This window comes from Seriola lalandi, unplaced genomic scaffold, assembly GCF_002814215.2.
Source record: "Seriola lalandi dorsalis isolate HSWRI2012SDOR001 ecotype SW California unplaced genomic scaffold, Sedor1 jcf7180002054861, whole genome shotgun sequence".
NCBI classification, from domain to species: domain Eukaryota; kingdom Metazoa; phylum Chordata; class Actinopteri; order Carangiformes; family Carangidae; genus Seriola; species Seriola lalandi.
In genome coordinates this window covers 4226554-4251761 of record NW_019525414.1, presented here as the reverse complement: position 1 = coordinate 4251761, position 25208 = coordinate 4226554, and the positions used below count along the sequence as shown (strand labels likewise).

At 41.2% G+C, this 25208-nt stretch overlaps 2 protein-coding genes across 2 annotated transcripts; one reads left to right on the top strand and one right to left on the bottom strand.

The window, feature by feature from the left end:
• Positions 1-51: 51 nt before the first annotated feature.
• On the bottom strand, positions 52-16461 carry sort1b (sortilin 1b). The gene is made up of 20 exons (XM_023427478.2): positions 15855-16461; positions 14229-14288; positions 13950-14023; positions 13751-13853; positions 13449-13610; positions 12988-13061; positions 11905-11954; positions 11386-11513; positions 10740-10884; positions 9613-9768; positions 9001-9107; positions 8633-8735; positions 8367-8538; positions 6242-6432; positions 5936-6125; positions 5375-5491; positions 3965-4073; positions 3723-3838; positions 3395-3524; positions 52-2407 (listed from the first exon to the last, which is right to left on the bottom strand). The coding sequence occupies exons 1-20, from the start codon at positions 16128-16130 to the stop codon at positions 2393-2395; spliced, it is 2478 nt and encodes an 825-aa protein (XP_023283246.1). The 5' UTR covers positions 16131-16461; the 3' UTR covers positions 52-2392.
• A 4045-nt stretch (positions 16462-20506) lies between these two features.
• On the top strand, positions 20507-24537 carry sypl2b (synaptophysin-like 2b). The gene is made up of 6 exons (XM_023427439.2): positions 20507-20666; positions 20801-20878; positions 21600-21718; positions 21831-22035; positions 22493-22684; positions 22775-24537. The coding sequence occupies exons 1-6, from the start codon at positions 20649-20651 to the stop codon at positions 22901-22903; spliced, it is 741 nt and encodes a 246-aa protein (XP_023283207.1). The 5' UTR covers positions 20507-20648; the 3' UTR covers positions 22904-24537.
• Positions 24538-25208: the final 671 nt, after the last annotated feature.

Here is a 25208-nt window from a genome sequence, read left to right as displayed (position 1 = left end):
TCATATTTTTCCCATTGCTGTTAGTTAGAAAAAAGAGTCGGCTGAGAAAAGTAGAGGAACGTATGAATTTATTGGCAAACCCAAATAAAATTGCCTCAAATATACAGAAGAGAGAAACATAGCAGATACAAAGATGTAACCTTGTATATTTACAGAACCATCACAATGACTTATTAATTTATACAGCAGTTTTAAACTGTAAGAAAATGTGTTACCCTCACTTAATGCAATAAACCCTCCTTAAATAAGAACTCAGCAATCTCCCAGTGTATAGCAGCTGCATAATAACCCTGTATCCACTCTGTGTTTTTTATTTGAGTTGACTCTCTTGTTAAGTAATCACAGCCTGAATGTAATCTCATGCCAAGGCAGAAAAGAGAGAATAACCAGGTTTTTATATTATTATTAGGCTTCTTTCTTTATGGAGCTCTGTGGAGTTAACATGCAGTTCAATGGGAGCCCACATGAAACAGACTTCATCTTTGTCGACAAGTGCAGCTACAGGATGTCACTGCCATACTGGATGAAACTGGTTACACATGAGTTGATATAAATAATTATCAGTAAATAGATGCTGGCCACACATTGGAAGGGCCTCACATCATGTCCTCACACCAGGCACTTGCATAACCACATCCAGTTTACTGCACTCCGAACCTGCTAGTCACAAATAAATAAAACCTGCATGAAAGCAACACATTTAAAACAAGACAGACAAATGATTGTGCAACAAATGTTTAAAAGAAGGAAAAAAAAAAAGAAATCCTGTAAGACTTGACATGATCTGATGAAGACAGATCTGTAGAGAGGCATTGGCCATTCCAGTTTAGCTGACAGCAGTGATTAAACAGAAAAATCAGCAGTTTACCCTAAAAGAGCCTGATGAGAGACTTTCCATAATCCAGTTATTTTAAGTGTTTGTTCCAGCAGATGCAAATACCAAAAGAAAGAAAAACCCCAACAGTCTCGCATGGTGTTGCAGCTTATAGAACCATGTCTGTTAACTAATAGGCTACAGTGTTAATTATGCTATACAACATTTACATTATTGAATTGCTCCTGTGTTTCTGTCAAATTACACTGGCGTGTTGGGTTATCTGAATGCGTTGTAAAAAATATCTGTTGACATTTACTATCAAACTATAGTTATTTGAGCCATTTCTTAACATCTTTGTCATTTGCCACGTAAGTTTAAAAGTTTGTTAGTACAAAAAACGGCTCGAATGATTATAAACACAACTCGTATATGACTACAGTGATTATTACAGTATTATCACATTTATCGTTACGTCACATTTAGGAAAAATGTTAAACTACAAACTCTTAGCATACAAAGGACCTTGTGCTTTAGGCAGTTAGAACTGCAGACATTAATGTTTTAACAAACCCTGTCTTTAAACAGACACACTTTACCACCCTATACACTGATGCATAATGTGTTACACACAAAAACGTCTCCATTCATCGAATGGAGCAAGTGGAGACCTTAAGAGATATTCTGCCAATAGGGTTATTTACCGTGCATGGATAATATACTGGATCTAAACATGTTATTGCTATCAATCCTAATACAAATGGAAATGTCCACTTGTGTCTTATTACTTTGACCATGGATCTCAACGCCATGGAGTACCTAAAGTATGCAGGCTTGTATTCCATGTACAGACTAGAACAGGGGATTTCATAAATCAGTGCCAAGAGAGGAGGCTGAAATACCTAATATTTATGTATTTTTGGCCGTCCAGACACTTTTTGACAGACAAATAATTAATCAAAAGTAGGGATTAAGACTCGAGTGGTTTGGGAGAGTTATTTACCAGCTTCCTACATTAATCTTTTTAACACCTTCCAAACTGATACCACGTCAAAAATGGCAACAAAAAAAAAAAAAGAAGAAGAAAAAAACAGGTTTATGTACAAGTGCATGAGAAAAAGGACACAGAGCTTCAACAGAAGTGAAAAGTATTTCCAGGAGCACTCCCAGGTGACGGGAGAGGCAGGACCCGTAATGCAATGGTGGTGAATTTATACAAATCGCTTTTCTTCAAAACCCATTACTCTGGCTCTGTAAGCAGTTCAAATTACTGCATCAGTTCTTCATTTAACTTGAAGATTCAAACTCAATCAATAGAATCAATAACTGAAGCACAACACTACAAGACCTCCTTAGTTCTCCTCAACTGTGCATTAGTCCCAGGACGCCTCCGTACATTCATTATACTTCACAGATGACAGCAGAGTGACACAGACTCTTCGTCTGGTAGCTGAGGCCAAAGTTCATACTAGAAGGTGAAAGGAAGAAGTAGCTGGAGACAAAAGAGTGACAGGAACAGCGGCCGTCCACGGGCAGGACTGGAAACCCGTTGCTTAGTTGCATGACAGGTTGTGCCTGCTATTCAAGCAGGTCCTGTGCACAGGGAAGAAAGTGACATACCAATGAAGGCAGAGCCAATCCAGGTGAGCAAACAAGAAACCACCTTAGTCATGTTTGCACACACACACACACACACACACACACACACACACCTAACTCGATAACTCAGGGTGACCTAGTTATCGGCTCAGTTTATGTAAATTTTCTAACTTCCTCTTAAACCTTACTGGTTTCTGTTGTATTTTAAAACTTGTTTTCACTTTTGAACATCGCATAGACTGTCTCCTCCCACAATGCAGTGCCGCAATGCCAAAGATATGTTTGAAGTAATTTAGAAACAGTGTCACTATCACATTTACATTTGCATTTATATTTATAGTTTGAATACTTGAGCTTCAGTACAGTGGGAGATTCTAAAGTCAGCACTAAGTACCACACCGGGGCCCGTATTCACAACACATCTTAAGGCTAAAAGTAGCTCTTAACTTGCTGATTTAGGAGAAACTCCTAAAAATAAATGGCGTGTCAGTCTGGGAGAAGTTAGAAGTAGTGGAGAGGATTCCTAACTCGCTAAGACCAAATCACAAAGAATCATAAAAGAGCTGCTGTCATTGCACATTGCAATGTTTTGGAAACCTTAGACGATGCTGAATTATTTAAAAGATGCCAGGTGAGTTTTTTTTTCCCCCAGTAAGGGTTAAACAGGCCCACAACATGAAAAGGATTTACTGTATTTCTACATCCATAAATCCAAGTAAAGAATTTTTCCCCTAGTCGTAACATCAATGTAGTGTTTGCTGCTGACAGCATCTGGAAGTTTCCAGAGCGGATTTAACAGTAACGACTATTCTCTGGTGTTCTCTGTTCTCTGGTGATAATTCATTCACATGAATAAATGCCTATAAAACTTGGATATTTGTCTTTAGTGTCAAAGTGTGTGGCTCAAATTTAGAAGGAAAACCTTGAACCCGTCTCTCTATCCTGACTTGTATATGAGTGAGGGAAATATATCCACCGTACCTCATCTGAGTCGTCGTGAAACTCTATCTTGCCGTTTTGAGCGTGGTTGGTCTCGAGCGGTTCGTCTATCCCCTCGGCAGCGTTGTCCTCAACGTGCTGCTGCAGCACGGAGTACCTGTGAACCAAGAACCTGAGGGGCAGATTCAAAACACTGTCACGTCACAATCATCTGAAAAACACATCCGACACACAAAACACAAGGAAAGCCAAGAGAGGAAGAGCGCTAACTCTAAATAAGTCAAGATACAGTTTGCCATGCTGCACACGTTCTCCTCCACACAGGGTTTTGTTTAGGAACTGGACATATAAATCAGAAGGAAACACTAACCTGCCGCCACACACATATTTCTTGACAAAGACGATTCCTGCTGCGATGCTCAGCAGCATGATGATGATGATGACTGTTATCACAATGGGCACAGACTTGGAGGAGTGACTGTCTATCTGTAAAAATAACAACAGACAGAAAGTGGTAATACAGCAACAGATATACTGTCGGCAAACGTACGGCATGTTTAAATCTATATTCATAACATTTTTCAAGAAGTGTGACGAAGCAGAGGAACTGACCAGAAGCTCTGGGCCCACCAGGTCGCTCACACACCTCTTACTGAGGTCAATCTCTTTACGCTCAGGCATCTCTCCTCCCTCACACTTATCTCCGGGGATTTTCCTGTAGCTGTGGAACGAGAGCACAGTGGTGATGTTATTATTGCTCTTTGTTTACATATTTTTTACATGTCGCGCTTGCCTCGGCTCTGATACACTTAAATCCCTGTAATGTAAAAAACGTAAGAAGAGGCTAAAACAGTTCCTAGTTGTTGTCGTGAGTCTTATGCCTCCGTGCCAGCGACGTCAGCCCGTCCCATTCTCGTGGACACGATATCTCAGTAACGCCTTGAACCTCTCCAAATTTGGTACAAACATTCACTAGGACGCAAAGATGAACTAATTAGATTTTGGTGGTAAAAGGTCAAAGGCCAAGGTCACGGTGACCTCACAAAACATGGTTTTGGCCTTGTGAACGCAATACATATATAACACCTTGAGGGAATTACTTCAAATTTGGGACGAACATTCACTGCGAATCAAGGACAAACTGATTAGATTTTAGTAGTCAAAGGTCAAAGGTCAAGGTCAGTATGACCTGACGAAACAGTTTTTAGCCGTAACCCAAAACATCACACAGCAATTATGACAAAAATTTCACTCAAATGTTTCATATTTTCTATGACTCTGGATAAACAGGGATGTAACCTGAAACTGGTCTGAGTGGCGGAGGCAGACAACACGTAAATCTAGTATGAACCTGTATCAATACAGCAGCCTACCCTCCCTGCTGCACATAATGCTTTAACTGGAGTCTTCAGGGACAGTCGAACAGCTATTCATTTTCTGTTGAGCCAGTGTGCGCACAGTGAGGCAAACATCATTTACCAAAAACATTCACTCTTCCACAACGAAGACATGAGACTCACTCTCCTCGTCTGCTTCCTCTGACTGCTCTCTGCATGACAGATACTTCCTCATTCTCATCACTCGTCTCCTCTGACTCAGACTACACTGAGGCCAATCCTCTGTCACTCTCTCTGGCATAAAACATGACAGTGCTGATGGCCTCATTCAAAACCTGGTTTACACTTTTATATACAAAGTATCTGTTTTAATATTGCACATAGATAAATGGACTACAAAGAATCAAAACTATTCAAGACACCATTACTGCAAAATTAACCTTTTATCACTTCCACTACTCAGGCAAGATGAGTCAAGACAATAAACAAAGATAATTATCAAGCAGACTAGTTAAAGTGAGTCACGTGGCATCAACACATTCACTGCTACCTCCTGTATGTTGTCACAGGGACATTACCTGTTAATGAGGTGATATTATTCTCATAATTGATTGATTTTATGTAACAAACTAGGGTTAAACCAGCAACACTGACACACAGAGATCCTCTGAAGCTGGAGCCTTACCCACTAGTCTGCAGTTGCTCCTCTTTGCCGTGCAGACAGAACTCCAGCACTTTTCCTTTCAGGTCCGGCTGCTCCACACACACCGAGCTGTTCTCCTGACGGTAGTATCCGAAGTCACTGTGACAGGCAAAGGCGGAAGGAATAACCTTGTTGGTTGTTCGGCTCAGCCACAACTTATTTTCAACTAAAGTAAACACACGCTGCAGGATTCTTTCACACTGCTATTTGATAGCAGCTCGGCATGTTTAATGTGGACCCTCCTCAACTTACTTTAGTTTATGTTTTAAATTGCATCCTCTGCATCCAGAAACACAGTTTGAATAAAATATGAATGATCTACAGTAATTCTTCTAGTCAAACAGTAGAAACATTTACAGCCAATTTGCACTTCTACCTCAGCAGGATATTGTGATATTGTGGTCTCTGCCTAAAGCAGAAGCCTAAGAACAGAACATAACAGTTGTGACTAGTCACCAAAAATACATTTAAACTGAACGTTATCCAGTGGCGTCTACTCGGATGTATTTGAGTGGTTGAGTTTGATATATTTCAAAGTCTCACCACAGGAAGTCATCCAGGGTGCACGGACACGGGGTCGGCTGGGTGTTGACCTGGTAATCTCGTCCGTTCCAGCAAACAGAGTCCTTTCTGAGACGCAGGAACTTCTCTTTGTAGCCAAGCATGCAGCCATCGTTCGGGTCGCTGATGTCATCCGAGTGTGCCAACCACTGCACATAGTCGTTGTCGTCACCTAAAAAAACGTCAATATTCTGGGCTCAGTTTACATGTGACCTCAAACAAATCACAAAATGATGACAAAAGATTTACACAAGTACAATAACATCATATTTGTATCCGGTCACTCACAGTCTCTGGTGAGTAGATCCCTGAAGTCAATGGTGATGGAGATCCAGTACTGGCTGAGGAGGGAGTCTCTGTAGCCCCAGACACTGACGTTCATGGAGCGAGCTCCCGGCTCTGACGCCAGCCCAGTAAAGTAGATGGGGTCGTCTGTGAAGTTGTACACACCCCAGCACTGTCCTTCATCGGTGGAAAACCTGTCAGGACATTGAAAAATGTACAAACATTAGCATCAAGACACTTGAAAGTAAAGCAATAACATATGACAGGGAGTGGTAGAGAATAAGATGTATAGAAAGCACAAGGCTGACGTCAAATGTGCTATTGCTTTGATACAATGTTCATTTAACATATCATATTAATGTAAAGAAAGACAGGTTTTAGACTTGTCTTATAGTTTGATCCCCTGCAAAGACAGACCTGCGCTGTTATTGAACATACAAAGCAGAGCAGAGTGGGAATAAGAATCACCACATGCTTTTTGACTCTGACACTGGCAGACGGTGTAAACACTATACAAGAACTATGTAGTAAGCAGAAGTTAAATGAACAGCTGCACATGAATTGTATTTACATAATTTTATATATTTTACATTATATTTTATATAGTTTAATTACAGATTCTATGGTGATTTTATTACTGCAGTTTGTGAAGAAGAACTGTATGAGAAACACCTTTTCATATCCACAACTACAACAACACAGCAGCTACCGCCTCAAAAAAGACCATACAACTGAGTCAACACACTAACAAGAACACACAACAAAAACTGACCATTAATAACTATAACTGTTCAATTAGCATTGTATGAAGTTTTATCTGTATTTTTCACTTTCCACTCCAGTCAGTAGCTGTAGAGAGGGTGAGACTAGAATTCAGACTAGTACAGCAGTAAATACAACATCAGACATATTTCAATTCTATCATCTCATTGGATGTCTGTGTAATAAAATTCTGTAGATCTGAGCGAATCTGACTGACTTAGAGTTCTTACATCAGCACATGAGAGTTTCTGATTAAACAAGAAGCTGTACAACATTATCCTGCTAAATAAACTCAGACAAGCTTCCTGTTGTCTTCTCTCTACCGCTTATGCTGTAAAACTTGACTGGTGTTTGTTCTGGACTTACTGGTCCTGAACTCTCTCTGCTGCTCTGCTCCTCTGTGTTGTCTGCAGAGTTTCAGCTGAGCTGATGGATCCACAGCTATTTGACGCAATTTGGATTTTCTGGGTTGTAACTTCTTTTCTCTGAGCTTTTTAGCCGGACCTATGCTTCTTTCTCTTTTTTTCTTTGTTAGTCATGTGAAGTGAGTCAGCAACAGTCCACTGCAGCCTCAATGTTTAAACAATGATAAAGATACCAACACATAAAGGGTAAGTGGGTGGAAGGAGCTGCGGGACCAAATGTAGTTTGCTGAGGAGGCAGACATGGGGGAGATGATGGCCACATAGAACCAGAGTGGGCTCTGCAGCCTGCTCTACTGGGCCGATCACCACACAGCCACACCCATCTCTCTCTCTCTCTCTCTCTCTCTGATAGTTTCTTTCTTTCACACTGAGCCGCTGCCCCAATTTGTGTAGCGACCCACCGGGAAAAGTCGTGGATCACTGATGGCCACTCCACCACACCACTGTTGCGAAGGCTATACAGAGTTTATCCTAGCGTAGTGAACGGTTCCACTGGGAAACATCGCTTAACAGTGCTTAAGAAAATCTCTCTGTCTTAGCTGATATTGTGGAGGTCTGGGAGTCCACAGCTCAGTTTGCTTGTTCAGCAGCTTTTTCACTGAAAACCTTTGACACGACACAGTAGGGAAAGCACAAATAATAATAAAATTGATGATGGCCGAATTCCATTTAGCTGCTTCATTTTCAGGGTCTCGGTATTGTGCATGCCGGCTCAAGGTCACACTGTTAGCGAGATATTTGTATAGAACAGAGTCATCGATAATGTTATTAGTGAGGCCTGTGCTTTTTCTACCGTGAAAGTTAAAATGTCTGCTTGAAAAAGGCCTATTACTGTGAGACTAAATTTAATTCAGAGGACAAATTGAGCACAGAAACGTCTCCTAGCATCAGCTAATACAGGTCAAACCCAAACTCCCCCATTCCCTGTAACTGTAGCTCACTTGATCTGGTTGACAGGTTGATTGGGGCTGTGCTCCACAGCCACCAGCAGTCCTCCAGAGTCCAGGATGGCGTAGTGATGCGGTCCATCGAGGGCCTTTATCCAGGTGTACCCTCCATCATCAGACACATACACATCCGGCCTCATCACTGAGATGGCATCACCAACACTCCCTGATGAAATATGTTTAACCAGATCAGTAACTTCCAGGTTATCTCACACAAAACCTGGACAAATTTGGTATGAAAGCTCTGAACTGGGAATTACCATGAGCTAAGATGAGGCCCACAGCATTTGGTTCACTGAGAGGCAGCATGGGGACATTCAGCCTCATGGCAGTGCTGTACGCTGCGTGGATGTGGAGACTGCACTGTAGGAATAGACACAATCAGCATTTGGTGTCTGGAAGTTAATAGTACCAACACGGTGAAAGTCACTGACTGGAGATGAAAAATAACCAACACTGCCATGTACACTGCAATCCAAAAGTCAATTCATCATTCAACAGAATCCCAATCTGTCGCTACAGTTTACAAAAGTTTTTCATCAAGACTGATCCACTTTTTATCTTTGTTTTTTTCTTAAGAAACACCATTTCCTCTTTTTTTTTTTTTTTTTTTTTTTTTTTAATTTACCTTCTCTGGGTCCTTGGCAGTAGCATCACACTTGCTGTTGGCAGGTTTCCTCAAGGGAACCCATTCCCCTCCCTGATCAAAAGACACCACAGACTGCACAGAGTCACCTGCAACAACAAGAACAGACACAGACAGAACATTTACTGCTAATCTGCAACATTTAGCTCACACTGCACTCCAGAAACAATGTGTGAAAATAAAAAGCTTAGGCTCAGCTAGCCCAAAATTACAAGTGAGCAAGAGTAAGCAATGCAAGTGTCAGACCCATACGGCCTGGGCAATAATCATACACAGAGTGGTCATGAGTGGAGGGATTATAATATAAGGAGGCAAACAGAAGTGATTTTCAGCAGAAAATACAGAGCGCAGACATGATGGAGTTAAGATTTAGCTGGTGATGTGAGATATTTCTGCTCAAGTGTCAGCCAGCTGCACATCTAACACTGAACAGCTAATTAAATATTTACCCAACGCCCTCGCTCCAGTATGTAATGGAGAAGTCATACGTGTGTGTGTGTGTGTGTGTGTGTGTGTGTGTGTTTCTAGGGGAATTTGAGTATAGGCATGTGTTGCTATTCCTTTATCTAAGCACAGACACATGTATAGAGCTACCTTCAGCCAGGACACTGGTGATGAAAACTCCACGCAGGGAGGTGACGTTGGTGAAGTCTGTATCACCACCCGTGGTGGTATAAAGGTGCCGCTCCAGTGACTTAGAGTACACAGTGCCCCGGTCATCTGATACATAAATGGTACCAAAGCCTGTATCTGTGGACAGACGGAAAAAAACAAACAGGATCACACACACCGAAGAGAACATTCACATGCAGCGTTTCAGCGCTGGTGATATGAAATAATGTCCTGATGGTTATAACAGATAATGAGGCACTTGAATTTACACGGTGCAAGTTCACTGCATGGCCAAAATTATGTGGACACCCAAACATAACACCCGTATGTGACATATGAATATGACATTCCAAAACCACAGACATTTATACGTTGCTATAGCAACCTCCACTCTTTAAGGAACCGCAGCTGATGCATGCATCGCGCTCAGCTAAAAGACCATTAGTGAGGTTGGCCACTAGCGCTGGGAGACAGGGCCCGGGCTTGCAGTCAGGTGTTCTAGTTCATCCCAGAAATCTACATTTTCTTTCATCGGAAATAAATGGCCTAGTTCAAACCATGAAAAACCATGAAACCCTGAGAACAAAAGTACACAAACAGGGTTGTCTGAATATTTTTGGCCTTTTTCACTGAAAGTGTGTCACAACTTCAGGGTCTGGGTATCGTGCATACCGGTTCACTGTCACATAGTCATGACACTTGAATAGAACACAGCCATTGTTAATGTTATTAGTGAAACCTGTGACGAGTCAACACGTCTGCTGTGAGAAAAGATTTTTTAGGTTAAATATAATATTCATAAATGTGTTTTCTAAGATTTAAAAATGTGAGATACAGTTCACACCTGGGGGTAAAATATTTGTGACCAAAATTTGTTTTTCAAATTTATGCACAGAAAACCACATTGTTGCACCTCAGAAGTGTAAGACCTGTAGTACAAGTCAGTAATTCGCATTTACTTATTTCCTCAACCTTATTCACATGTAATGAATAGTTTTTGAATTACATTTCCTACAGGTGCAAACACACCATCTGTCTCTTAAATAGCATTACTGCTTTATTACACACAGCGCGATGAGTGAGAGCGTGACGCTGCCGTACGGACTGACCTCCCGGCTCGTCAACATGCATGAAGACCATTTCATCGTTCGCTGCCAGGATGGAGTAGAACTGCTCGTGGCCAACAGGGGGCAGCTGGGCCATGTTCCACGTCTCACCCTGGTCCACTGACACGTGGATCATCCTCAGAGTCCCCTGCAGAGAAAGACGCGGTACAGAAAGAAATAGAGGGAGGCAGACAGAACGAGAGAGAACAGGGGATGAGAGAAAGAACGGGAAAAAAATAAAAATAACTTGATTAACGTTATAAGGAAACAGAGCCATGCATACATAGGCACAGAGATATGCGTCTTGAAAACTACATATTTTGAGTGTAGCAAATTAATTTAGCATATACAGCATGTAATTCAGTAAATACTGTCAGTACTGAAGAGGAAACATGAATGTATTTTACTTCATATTATTTCCTGCAACCACATCCCCTTCAATTGTGACAACTGAAACCAACGCTACAGAAAAGAACACCAGCACTTAATTTGAAATTCAATGTCACGAAAACAGTCCGGAGGTGCGGTGTATGTCTCACCTCACAACTGCTTACTGGATTTCAAATTTGTCTTACAAACACAAAGGTATAAATCAATGAATATCTGGCCTCAGGATGCATGATCTCGTATGGACCTACTGTGTACTGACCTTGCCTGTCATTACAGAGGCAAAGAGGAAGCGTCCACCCAGGCCAAAAGAGTAGATCTTAGTGGCCACAGTCTTGATGGTTTTACCATAGTCTGTCGTCCTCCTCAGCTCCAGCATTCCCCGATCACCTGACAAAAAAAACTTTGAAATAAAAGTGCAAAGTGCGAGTATGCAAAGTGTAACTAAAAGTTAAAAATATATGTGTAGAATTTAAAAGGAACAAAAAGCTTCAACAGGCCAGAATCATCGGCTATATTGATACCAATTGTCATTTCATTCTTTTTACTCATCATCCAATCCAAATCCAGTCGATCACTGAAGAATAGAGGTGTCAATAAAAGCGCGTACGTGTCAATAAAAACACGTAGGCGCTTATCTTTTTTTGGTTTTATCCCATGTGCTGTTCCTCAGTAATCTACATGTACATACATAAATGGATGAGGTCGAACGTAGGTCTGGACTGAATTGTCACAAGGTCATTTTTCATTTCAGGTTTTGCTTAAAGAGCGGCTCACTTACTGCAGGATCCGTTGAGGCTGGCTGTAAAGAAGATGGTATTCTTCCTTCCCCTAGAATCGGAGTAGACAGTGCAGAGAGTTTGGGATAAGCAGACGCACATTTGACTCCAGAGTCAAGGATATGTGAGCAAAACAGATGTGGACTACTTTGTTGATAATGACGTGATAGTTCTCAGTGTGCTTGCATCTCAATAAACAAAGTCAGGCTGGGAAACTCTGCACCAGGAGGAACCTGGTCTCATACAGGATTCCTCACATAGTCTCCATCTATTCCCATAATGCTGTGTTTTGTTTTCATTGTGAAAGTAAACATCACATGACACAGCTTATCAAATAACCAGCATACAGACATGCACTTCTGCTTTTGAGTGTTGTGTTTTGACATCTCTGTTGATAATGACCCATTTTCCTGCTACCTGTTCCGTGATAAAAGGTTATGTTTCAGGAAGTCTGTTTTGGACCTACGATGTTATCAGCCATGGCGACCTTGAAAACACAGCATTAAAACTGAAACCAAAAAGATATTTAGAGATCCAAAGGTCACTAGGCAATGAATACCAGGGAGTGCCTCCGAAACAACAGGAGTGTTCAGAGGGCTGGGTCACACCAGAGCTAGTCAAACAGTCACTGACTGCGATACCGTTTTACAGGCAAAGGTGCAGCGACAATAAAAGTCTTTGGAGTAAACCTGTGAACATCTCGGGATAATTAATATTCATTAAAATCCTCCAAACTATCAGCAAAGGAGGGTAGATAGGCAGACCTGTGACATATATTTGTTCAACAATAAAACTCAGTATAGAGAGGTGGCATTCAGTTGTCTTCCCTTACCTGTAATAATTAGCTTGATGAAAGAACTAAAATTAGAGCGAAGGACAACTGACTAAAAGAGAGCATATGGGTTTTTCAAATCTTTGCTATATGCCCCACCAATAAGAATGGGGTTCCTCCACCACTTCCTACTCTCCATGAACAGGAATACTTCACTCAGACACAGACTCTTGGGCATGCTGAATCACACTGGTGTTTGTTCACTGCGCACCTGACTACGGTGCCTGTATCATCTGTTTGTCTTGTCTCTTACCATTTCACCAGACACACCATGTCATGCACCTTTTTCCAGTTGCTGCCAAAATCTTCAGAGAGCCACATTTCATTCTGAAGGTGAACAACAAAAAAAACAATGTCTTAAATCACCTGCAACAACACCAGTCTTCACACAGCTCAAACAGACCTGCTCAGAAACACCACAGCCATGTTAATGAATGTACTCTGTGCAAACACATGATGAAAAATGATTGACCAATGGGAGCCTTCTTGCTATGTGGAGGTGGGATGGTGGTCCGACCTCTGCTTAAGGATTTTATAACTGACCGTGAAAAAAGTCGCTCACCCTCTAAAATGAATGACTAGGAAACTGAGATCCCCACCAACAGAACGGGAGTTTTCATGTTTATATAGACTCTTCTTATGCTCTTCTCTCTGTGAGGTCAACTGACATCCAAACTGATTGCTCTCCAAACAACATTACCATTCATTACTTACGTTGTTGCTGAGGACCAGCAGCGCTTTGGAGTTATCAGGGTTATAAGTGATCTGCATCAGGGGGATGAAGGGCAGGTCCCTGTGGGTGAAACTTTTCCCAAAGTCATCAGAGACAAAGATCCGAGACCCGTGACCTCCGGACACGTCACCTGTCAGGATCACCTGGAATCCAGAGTCCAGAATTCAGATTGATGAAGCCACGCAGGGTGTTAGGGATGCATTATAGCAGCACTACATTTGTGAAAACTCTTGATGATTATATAAAATAAATGTGTTGAGGACTTGATAAGGTCATGACTTACTTTCCCAGAGTTCTCAGGGCCGATAGCGATGCCAAACTCTGATCTGATGAAGGTGTTGTTGATGAGGTTGGTGACATCCTGGAATGACTTCCCATAATTCTCGCTGGTGGAAAAATGGTTGCAGCCAAATTACATGCAAATCAAATACAAACTATGTTGTTTGGTTTTTTTTTCCAACAGGTGAGATCATAAGAATTACCTTCGATAAAGTTTGGACTGCCCAAGTCTTATCATGAAGAAGGGCACCTGAAAAGTGGTCAAAGCCAGGATGACCTGCCAGGAAAGAGGGTTAATCTTGAGTGGAGCTTGGATCATCTATTGTTGTGCATGAGACTCTGATGTGAGGGAACTTATTATGTCATCTATGCAGGCAGACTAGCCTGTCAATTTCATACAGTTCACTGAGTAACCCACCCAAGTTAGCCCTACTCATGTCACAGTGGAACAACCATGCATGCGAGACAAGTGCAGCACTCACCCCCGTGCCATCTCCAACCCAGGCCAGCGACACTGAACCACTCAGGTCATTGAAGGTGTACTGTGAGAAAAAGCAAAAACATCACCATGTATGTCAAATATGTTCAGAATAAACAGATTGAGGAGTATTGTGCACTGTGAATAGTTCACTATGAAAGGGTCAAAGGGACCAACTGACCACACAATTATAAATGGCAGTCTTTGTGAATTTAGCCTCCTGACTGTATTTTTGCTTTGACTGGTGCCATGTTTCCTCTCACCATGTGCTCAAGCAAACAGCAGATGGTTAAGTGTAAAAAATGAAGTACCACTTCACTTTTTAGGACAGAACAGACAAGCATTTCAGCAAGCACAAGGCTTCAAGGCCACTGCTCTCAGGAAAGACTTCTGAATACAACTCCTGAACACCACATTAAAACTAAGGTGGAAGAATGAGATTTTCCTCTGATTATTTTAGAGTAAAACAAGTCATTTTATCAGTGTGGCCCTAACAAAAACACTTCATGCTTCCCATTCTGCCTGAAATCAAAGTCTAGAATCATGTTTTCCATTCAGTGGCTTATCACTCTTCAACTATGTGGACATTCACAATCTGTTTGAAGCAGGTCTTTTTCAGCAGCTCATGTTGTAAGCAACTCCGGCACAGGTGGGACCTGCAGCAGAAACCTCCAGGGTGATGACGAGGCTGAGCCTCTAGGAATTCTGTCGACTTCAGATTACTGAGGCCAAGTATACAAAGACTGCAATGCAAAGTTGATCACATGGCGATGAGGTGCTACGCAAATAGGCAGCACAGGACTCTGCTGAGTCTGTCCAGCCTGTTTGTTTTGAGTAGAGCAGTGCACAGTTGTGTAGATATTTTATGAGATGCAGAATTGGGTTGCTTTCTCTTTGTGGAGTCCAAATTTAGCCCTCTCTTCTCTACTGTACTTCTCCACTGTAGTCTCTGCTTCCTGACAGACTGGCTGCCTGCTTTCGCTAACACACAAACACAGCATTTAATTACAAAATCACTACCACACAGCTAGTCACATGGATTCCCCAGGGCCAATTTTCCTGTCAACACTGGGACAGATTCACTCTCTGTCAGGCTGAGAAAAGTGGATCCTCTGACACAGACTACAGCAACAATGAGATATAGGTCATAGCCACTGCTGGAGCATTTGACAGAGGTTTTGCTGGTGCTTCTGTGTAGCCTGCGCACATCTTAAAGTATGAGGAAAAGAGGCGTTGTTACAGTTTCACTACACTGTATTTCACTGCACCAAATATTTCAGAAAACAAATCTTGGCAGCCCTGACGTGGTAGCCCTCAGAAGGACAGGAAGATTCCTGTAGTGGCTTTATGAGCTTGTAGAAAGGTTTGGTGATGATACATGATGTTTTAATGGCGTTTCACAGGAGGAAAAATAAACCTAGTGTCATATCCATCTAGCGGACATCCTGGGCTTCAGGGTTTTACAGCTGAATGGAAAACAGCCCATCAGTAGCTAGGTTTCTCAGAACACCGGATAGCTGATTAGGCCTATTCGTGCACCTGGTTAGCACCTGCGCATCATCCTCCTCCCTCGGCTCATGTAAGTGTCAGACGAGCGGAGTGTAACGGGACCTCTCAGTAGGTAACTTACACGGTGGGTGTTGTCTGCTAACTTGGTGCCATATTCTTGAAGAGCTTGGCAGGAGTCGCCCTGGTCGGTGCTCCTCCGTTTAATCTTGTGATTTGGTGATGGAGCGAGCCATGCGGGCAGAGACCTCTTTATGATTTTCGCAGCTTTCTCCTCTCCGGTGTTTGAACGCTTCACAAAAACCGACCGTCCGGAGGTTTGGGATCCCGGCTGAAAATCTACACCGGCTCCGAAAGTAGAAAGAGATAACAGCAGAGCACAGTGCAGCAAGAGTCCCATCGTCGTTGCTCGTGTCACCGGCAAAGAAAACAAAACAAAGAGGACGAAAACACCCCACACCGAGTCTTTATTTATCCCGGGCTTGCCTAGAAATTGAAGGTCGCTACAGCTCTGCCGCCGATGACATCAACAAAACAGTAGTCCTCCTGACACCGACTATTTCACGCTTTGAAAACACGGAGCTCCGGCAAGGCTCCGACTCCTTCCGCGCCAGGAGGGAAAATATGTGAAAACAGAGAAATAATCGCAATATTGAAAATGAAGGAGGGTGTTTAACACCAATTATTCGCGCTGCAACTCCTCAGCCAACATTGTACACTGTAGCGATCGCGCAAATTGTGTCTGCGGACCCGTAATGCCTATGCCGAGAGGAGGTTCTGTGATTGGCTGCTCTTCTGTTGTGGTCCACCTATCCGCGTTTCTGATTGGTTCGTTTCTGAAAAGGCGGTGCCGAAACGCAGGACCTGTATAATTAGCTGTCAAAGGCTGTCAGGATAGGTTGAGTAATACTATCATGTAACTCCATCCAGCTACTACTTCATTTAAAGCAGAAAAACTAATTTTTTTGGATCAGCTATCAACTGCATTTGGATGAAAAAAGGCTTATTGAAATACAGCCAACATTCAAGACTAATAATGACATTACATGTAGAAACAGCAGTGGAATTGCAGTGCAGTTTAATTGGCTCATACCCATCAATCCAGCCACTAGGTTCTGTCACTTAAAATGTAACAGCCTAATAGGTAAATAATTTAAGAAATAAATATGGATAAAAAAAAAAAAGTCTTAGCCATGTTTCCAATTTATTTTCCCTCATTTAAACGTATGTAATGTTTTCACCTGCTAAATAACAGTTTTTAAAAACATAATCTTGTATGCAAACACACAATTCAATGGAGAAAAGTGTAATTGAGAGAAATTTCACATGTGCATAAAAGACACAAAAGTATGCATGCTTTGAAGTCAGAGTGTGCTTTCACCAGCCTTTGTTTATAAGTGTCATGACTATAATATTATGTCTGATTCTATGAGGTTTTGGTAACGTATTAAATGCCATGTTATTAAATGAAGGGGTCATTTCTTCACATGCATACCCCACAGTTTACTTTGTCAGGGATTAAACATCTGGGTGTGGTGTGATGTTGGGAAGCTCAAACAAGAGATTAAATCATGCTGAATATTAGTAATCTCTCCACCAGAGAGAGTCTCTGAAAAGCTCTGTTTGTGCAAATACACAATAATGTAAAAGAAAAAATAAGGAATGTCCTCAAATTTGTTGGAACAAATGACTAGTGGCACCTTTCTAATGGCAGATATGGAAGAAATCCCTGATGATTTAACGATTAACATGATTCATGGAATCCAGTATTTGATGTCTCTGTACTTCAGTCTCTGCTCAGTATCAACAGTTTTGAGATAGCTGAGGTGTGTCAAGAAGAACAAGGTCAAAGAATGAAAATGAACCTTTCCATCACATGATCTTAACTTTTGTAAATGGATGTTTCTGTACAGCCTGCTCCATTCTCAAATTCTATTTATTCATTTTGATGGTTGCACTGAGTCATATATTCTTGATTAAATTTGTGCATGTGATGGGACAGTGGGTCATACAAACACATGACTACTGGTCATGTGTTGCAGAAGAAAAATCCCTGCACCCATAGCTGCCACTGGCCTGGCTGAAAAGATTCAACGGTACATTCAGTGTCTGATTATCTTTTGGCGTGGCACAACCTGACCGACAGGTTTGAGGGTGTGCAGCAACAAATAAGGTGTCAGCTCATCGCAGCCAAAAGTAAAAATCCGTTGACCAAGTTTCAATGGTTTCAAAAGCCCTGAAACCATGTACTCGAATCCACATTTTCCCACACCTACACTCCAATCTGCCTTGGAACATCGGGAATGTCCTTTGTGTGTGCTATACCTTTTGCTTGGGAATTTCATGATTCCCGGATGCACTCAGAAAGCCAAACAATCTGATCTGTAGGGCAGCATTCCTTCTCAAAGGGGACTGTACAATAGAGTTGCAGCCCCTCCCCCATGTCAGCCCAGTCAACTATTAAAAGGTGGAGAACAAAGCCACTCTTATTCCTTTGAGATGTGCCCTGTAAGGATGAAAGCTCTGCCTCTCCACAAGATCCCAAAACTTCCTGTCTGGCTGTAAAATGTGCTGAGAAAACCTGAGCAAACGAAGGGATGGAACCAAGTGTACCTGAATTTCCCTGTTAAAAAAAAACAAGCTATTTTTTTTTTTTTTGAGGGAAATACATGGACAGCCTGTGTGGATGAGTTCAGCCTATACTGATGGGAGTCATGGGAAACGCATGGCTTGCTTTGGATAAGAAGTTCAGTTTAATGATGCTCAAATAGTGGAAATGGTGACCTCTAGTGAAAAATAATCACCATTACTGCACATTCACTGTGTACTCCCATTTTACACTTTGCAAACTCTTTTTTTTATGATCAATTACTCATTGCCTAGTGGAAAGGAAGTAACAACCCGAAAATATTACTGGAGGGATGAAAGATAAATGAAACGTAGTAAGATAAGTGAGCTAGTATATCACGAGCCCTCCTAGCTGCATCTACTAGCAAAACAAAATTACAGAACAAAAAAAAAATGAGTATAAATAAATAAATAATACGAATATCAGAAAATAAGAAAAATAAATAATAAGTAATAATAATAATTACAAAATATGAACAAACAACAAGAAAAAAGAGAAAGAAATTGTAAAAATAAAAATAATAAGTTATAAATCCCTATTACACTTTGCACACTGTAATTCTTGTTGGATATTTTCATATCTATTGTTACAGTTTGTTACAAAATGTCAAAAATCATTAAAAAGTTAACCCTATTAAACCTTTGCTGGCATGAAAGCACATTGCACTGCCGTCTGGTCGTTGATAACACATTTGTCTGTTAATACAGAACTATTCAGTGCCTGGAAAATTTCAAGCATTTGTATTTTACTTTGTTGGAAGCAGCATGAAGTATTTTGGGTCTTTTCGGCTGGTATCATCATCCCGTCATGAGCAAATATAAAGTACCACAGCTGGATTAACCTGTTACGGGGCCCTAGAGCCTGTATAGACCCCCTGCTCACTTCTCCTGCCCTCTGTGTATTGTGTGTGTATCCTGTTACCACAAGTGCCATTTAAATACAGTTCACACAGAAGACAAGACATAGTTTAATTATATACCCAGTAACTAACTAGTAGGCCTACTTCTGGGCTTGAAGGTGACCTGGCCCCAGGTATGCTGTAATTTGATTAATTTGTTTTTTTAGGGATATGCACTATATTGACATAATATAAACTAAATTAACTAAGGTCTTAAAACTACATTTTGACCCCAAGCCCTTCAGAAAGAAAGGGTGACATGAATAGGAAATAGTGCAGGACCCCACCTAGTTGATATTATACCTTGGTGGCACAAATTTGCAGTTAGTCAAATCATTTACAGCTAACCGGCGGCTAATCTGGGGCTTTTGGGGCGTTTCAGGTTCTTGAGGCCGTGGTGCAGTTGTCTGCCTTGCCCTTTACTCGTATAATGCTCAGTTACATCATGGATTTAAACATTATGTGATAAACATTGCACCTGCTTATTCATATATGAGAATCATAATCTGAAGCAAATTTATGTGCAGGAAAGAGCTGGACAACAATCTGTATTTATACAGGTCAGCTAGTAAAATAATATAGAAATATATAGTCGTGTAGATAGATACATAGTGTAGATGTCATTTTGGTGCTCAGAAAATGCATTTGAATACAGGGTGCACATTTCTGGAGACCAACTGCTCTTTTTTTGCTGCAGGGCTTTACAGAAGGTACTAAAAACGGAAAGACTGAAATCAATATAAATGTAGCAGTGAGAAATATCATTCTCATAGATGCTCAGTTTGCACGTTAAAACAAAGTGCCCCTTATCTCAGATACTACTGTAGATGGCTTTGCCTTGTGTGCCTAACATGTTTGCACAGTTAGCAAATATACAACTATTAGGCCTACATGTGACTTACAGTTAACATAATATGCAACATGGTCAACTTAAAAAAAGAGGGGGAAAAAAGATACAAAAGTAATCATGCACTTCATTACACTACAGTTTGGCCACATAAATGCGCCAGGGAAACTAATATGATGAAAGCAAAGGAAAGAAATCAGGTAATATTCAACTGCAGATTAAACGTATTGTTTGATATAAACGTTCAACCCAAAGAATTTGGCTTTTTGCTCATAAAAATGTGATTTTTCCGCTTAAAACTGGACCAATGTGATGAAGCAGAAGGTGAAATTATAACAGTCTCGGTAGAAAGTGTTTGACCAGCATCGCCCTCCTCGACGCCTTAACGTCAGCGATCACGTGGTTTCTACTACGATTCGCTGAAGTTGGAGAAAAGTTTGACAAACCCGAGGAGCTTCGACAGAGCTGCAAAAGAACCCGGACACGAGCAGACACAAACGAGCGAACGGGGATCGAACTAACGGTGGTTTTCTCCTGTGGAACGATGGACTCTGTCGCCCAGGTAACGGCCCTGACAGAAAGAGGAAGAGACGTTAATGGCGCTTAATGACCGATACTTGTGTAGCAAACACACTAGACCACTTCAGAGCAGTGTAACGCATTCTTCTTTCTCACCGTGTCTTTATTTCTCATCAGAAAGTGCTGACTTCAGGATTCAGTTTTGACTGGGGACCTCTGAAGGAGCCTTTGGCATTTATCCGTCTGCTGGAATGGGTAAGTTTTACTAAATCTTTTTTTTTTTTACCATATGGCTTTTTGGCGGGGTGTGTTTTTAACATCAACTGTCCGTTCCTGGTGGTGAAAATGTCTTACAAATTGATTATGTTGTTTGTCATGTGACCCACTGCACGCCCGGAGAAGCTATGCAGATCATCCTTTGAGCTGTAACGCCGTTTCAAATATGGCATGCACAGCAGTTCAGGGGGTGATGATCAGTTTATGGCCTGTCAATTAAGGAAATGTCAGCCTGTAAAACCATAGTTAGTGTTTTATGGCTCTAACTGACGGGTTATGTGTGTTAGCACCTGGAGCATTTCAAAATCAAAGAAAATGCTTTATTTGATTACTGACTGTTCAGGTTGATGCTTGGCTTGACATATCGTCTTGCCAAATAACAATACAACATGTTAGCTTTTATTTGCAGGGAGGAATTGTTATGTGTCACTTTTGGATCAACCATTGTATGCTCAGTGGTTAGTGCCTCTGGTTTTAAATGTAATGACATGCTTTTTTTGTGAACTGTGCACATAATTTACAGTGATGGACATCCTGTGACTAAGGCATCGGCTTCCTGACAGAAGTGTGTTGCGTAAAATATAAAGGAAGTGTGTGTGTGTGTGTGTGTGTGTATACATGTGTGACTAACAGCAGTGCTCTGTCCTGAACATCTTCTCATGCCAACGTGTCTCCTCTTATCTCGTGTCTGTGGCTGCAGCTGTTCTCCATATTTGCATTCGCCACAACTGGAGGTTACACCGGCGCAACCAGCATCAACATCGTATGTGGAGGTGGAGGCAATAATGAAATACAGGCAGTGTTTAACTACCCATTCAGGTGTGTGTGTGTGTGTGTGTTTGCAAACACAAACTGTCTTAAACCAGGGACCGGCTTACTGTGTGTTTACTCTAAGGATTATTCAAACTAAAACTAGTCTATGTTTACACAGGTTGATGCAGCATCCTTATCATGTTCCCGACTGTAAAATCAACCAGACTACCACCACTACTTACTATCTGACAGGAGACCATGCATCCTCGGCAGAGTTTTTCGTCTGCATTGGAGTGTTGGCCTTCCTTTACAGTACTGCCACACTAGTCCTCTACTTGGGCTACCAGCACCTGTATAGAGAATCTAGTCGTGGCCCCATCGTGGTATGTTTGTCTGAATTCTCAATATTTCTCAGTAGTTTTGTTGAAATGCTTGTCCTTAGCCAGGACCTCCTCTCCATGTATAAATAGCTCAGATACGGAAGATGAAATAACAGTGTGTAATTCACAAGGTTGCATTTCACGCAGGAATGTGTCTTCTGAATCTGAATCTGAGTGGATCTAGTTTTATCCAAGCAGGCAATATTTATATTTTGTCAAATGTGTGTAAATAATGTAACATCTGACATCAGCTGCTGGATTTCAGGGAGTCTACTTCATACCGGAATCCAGCAGGAGGTCAGAGAAAGTGCATTTAACAGAGCTGTGTAAATGAAACAGTTGAAGGGGGTGCGGTTTCAAACAGATTGCACTAGGTAGTCTCTGTCCAAGAAAGCTCCTTTGGTGAAGCTGCCACTGTAGTCTGTGTGTTACTGATTATTTTTCTGTGCTGCTCAATTAGGACCTGTTGGTTACTGCGGCCTTGACCTTCCTGTGGTTGGCCTCATCCTCTGCTTGGGCTAAAGGCTTGTCCGATGTGAAGTTGGCCACCAGTCCTTCAACCATTCTGTCTTTAATTGGTGTTTGCAAGGATGACAAAAACAAGTGCACCCCGGGTGCTATGCCTCACATGGGCCGACTACACGCCTCAGTGGTAAGTGAAAGTAGTCTTTTTCCAGTGTGCTTAAAATTGTGTGTACAACAACAGCCTGGAACATTTGACTCATGTGTTATTCTTTGGCAGATTTTTGGTTTTCTTAACCTCATCCTGTGGGGTGGCAACTGCTGGTTCATTTTCAAGGAAACACCTTTCCACAAAGAAACAACCATCCAACAGCCTACAGATGTGGAGGGGGGTGTTAGGCCATCGTAACTGCACAGCTTCTTCATCTCAAAATTGTCTAACATGTAGTTTTATTGAAGGAGTCGTTTTTGTACTAATTGTTAAAAGTAAATATTGTGGAATATAAGGTAGACATTTCTAAAAACCAACTGCTCCTTTTTTGTGAAGTTATTAATTTTATATTTAGAGTTGTATTAAAGAAGCTATTTGTAAGTTTAGCTATTGCTACATAGCAAACATTAGCATTAACAGCTGTTTACTCACCAGTCTTGCAGAGAGCTTTAGTTATCATTGCATTTACAAGACAAGAGGTTATAATATGACCTCTGAGCAGCTACTTCTTCAGGGCAGAATGGTCAGAGCAGTGACGTCAGAAAGTGACGAGTTGGCCCAAGCTAACTGGTTAGCGTGCTAACTTCAGTAGAAGAAAAGAAGTGAGAGAACTAGAACCAAAACAAGAGGGTTGCTTTCCACTGCTAGAGACAGCTGTGGGTGAGTCAAGGAATTATGGTTGATACTGAACTCTCAATGTTTCTTCTAGACTGGTAAGTAAACAATTGTTAATGGTAATGTTGGCTAAGTAGCAATAGCAAAAACGTAGAAGTAGCTATTATAGCCATCAAAAATATTATCATCATCTATGTGCAATTTGAATGTTTCAACATTTACACCCAAATATCCCAAAGAAAGGGTCCTTATCTCAAATGGTACTACGGATGTGGACTGTATGCCTAAATGCAGCATGACTTTGTCACCCTGTTAACTGTCAACAGTACCACATCTTACTTTTGCCATCAACAATTTCCAAAAAAAAAGAAAAAAGACTCAGGACTATTGAGTGTAGGATTACCAAACACCCAATGAGTATAACATACTTGAAGTGCATTTATTATTAACACCAGTCTAGCCTGGGGACCAAATTAAATTTCAGTCTAATCCTGAAACCTACAATCGGCATCAAAAAGTGAAGTTGCAATGAATGAATGTTAAATAATAGCTAATTTGGAAAAATAATTCAGTTGCCAATATGAGATTATTTATAATGGGTAAAAACAAGTTTGTTTAATCATTTTTGTATTATGTCTCACCTTGTCATCAAGAATGCTGTTAGGCTAAAATAGTAAGATTAGCCTTGCAGCTGATTATTATGTTGAATGTGGTGAATATATCCATTTACGGTATGTTGGCTCTTGTTTTTTTTTTACCATACTACTTTCTAGGTAGAATTTGTGACATTTTTCCTGAAAGGATTTGTTTGTGTTCTGTTTGTCCTGCAAGCTTATAATGTTGTATAATTAAAGACAACAACCCAAGGTCCTACAGTATTTGAATACCACTGTACTATGAATTGTATACCCTTAGTTACCCTGGCAGTTTTTCATAAATATTTGACTGATCTCTAACCTGTTACTAATTAACCGCATATATTTTTCTTAACTTGCTGTTGCCAGGCTTCTACCTCCACAACGTTGTAAGGGAAGGCAAGCTGTTTTTCTTTATTACGGTCATTGTTTTGATTTTCCTCTTTGATATAGCCTTGCCTGTTTCACAGTTCTGGCTTAATCCACCACTGTGTTGATAAAAATGTCACAGATCAGACTGGAGTTCCTGTCACTATCCAGGAACACATGATATGAAGTGCATCATTAAAAGCAAGAAATTGACTTGTGTGTCTGATTTTTATACCTGATACTCTGACCGGTAGCACACATGTACGATGTGTTGATCAGACAGATGAACCAGAGCGGACACCTGGCCAGTAATCAGTCATACCACACTCTGAAGAGCTGATGTGTGAGTTTTATTCATTTGTGTTGATCAGACATCCAGATAACACGGCCAGGTAACATGTGGTGCAGTTTGACACTCGCTAGACATTCTGCGTCTGCCAGGCATCTTCAGCATCTCAGCTGCTAATGAAAACATCCTCTCTCACACACACACACTCTCACTCACACATACACACACTCTCACTCACACACAAGCCTCCAAAACACCTGACCCTCATCAGTCCAGTCAAATTTGAGTGTGACTCACAATGCAGTGCACTGTCAGTGAATCAGAAATCACCACTGTGCTCAGACTAAAACTCCGGACTCTGGTCAGGCTATAATTTAGAAACTGTGCACAAGATGGATGTTATTGTTGAATTCACCAATTTTAATCTAAATGTGTTTGTTTCCCTTTAATATTAGGAGGACACAGGGAACCTGACCGCATCACTGAGCTTTGTGAAATTGTAGAGTTATACATTATATATATATATGTACATATATCTATACAGTATATACATATGTATGTGTGTGTGCATGTATATATATGACGTAATAGCCAG

What these genes read in the sequence shown, in the direction of transcription:
- sypl2b (XM_023427439.2), top strand. An exon ending in GTGTTTAACTACCCATTCAG is followed by an intron (nt 21,719 to 21,830) that starts GTGTGTGTGTGT and finishes ATGTTTACACAG; the next exon opens with GTTGATGCAGCATCCTTATC. An exon ending in CTAGTCGTGGCCCCATCGTG is followed by an intron (nt 22,036 to 22,492) that starts GTATGTTTGTCT and finishes CTGCTCAATTAG; the next exon opens with GACCTGTTGGTTACTGCGGC.
- sort1b (XM_023427478.2), bottom strand. Translation starts at nt 16,130, where the DNA reads ATGGGACTCTTGCTGCACTGTGCTCTGCTGTTATCTCTTTCTACTTTC. An exon ending in CACCAGTGTCCTGGCTGAAG is followed by an intron (nt 9,108 to 9,612) that starts GTAGCTCTATAC and finishes TTGTTGTTGCAG; the next exon opens with GTGACTCTGTGCAGTCTGTG. An exon ending in AAATATGTGTGTGGCGGCAG is followed by an intron (nt 3,525 to 3,722) that starts GTTAGTGTTTCC and finishes TCTGCCCCTCAG; the next exon opens with GTTCTTGGTTCACAGGTACT.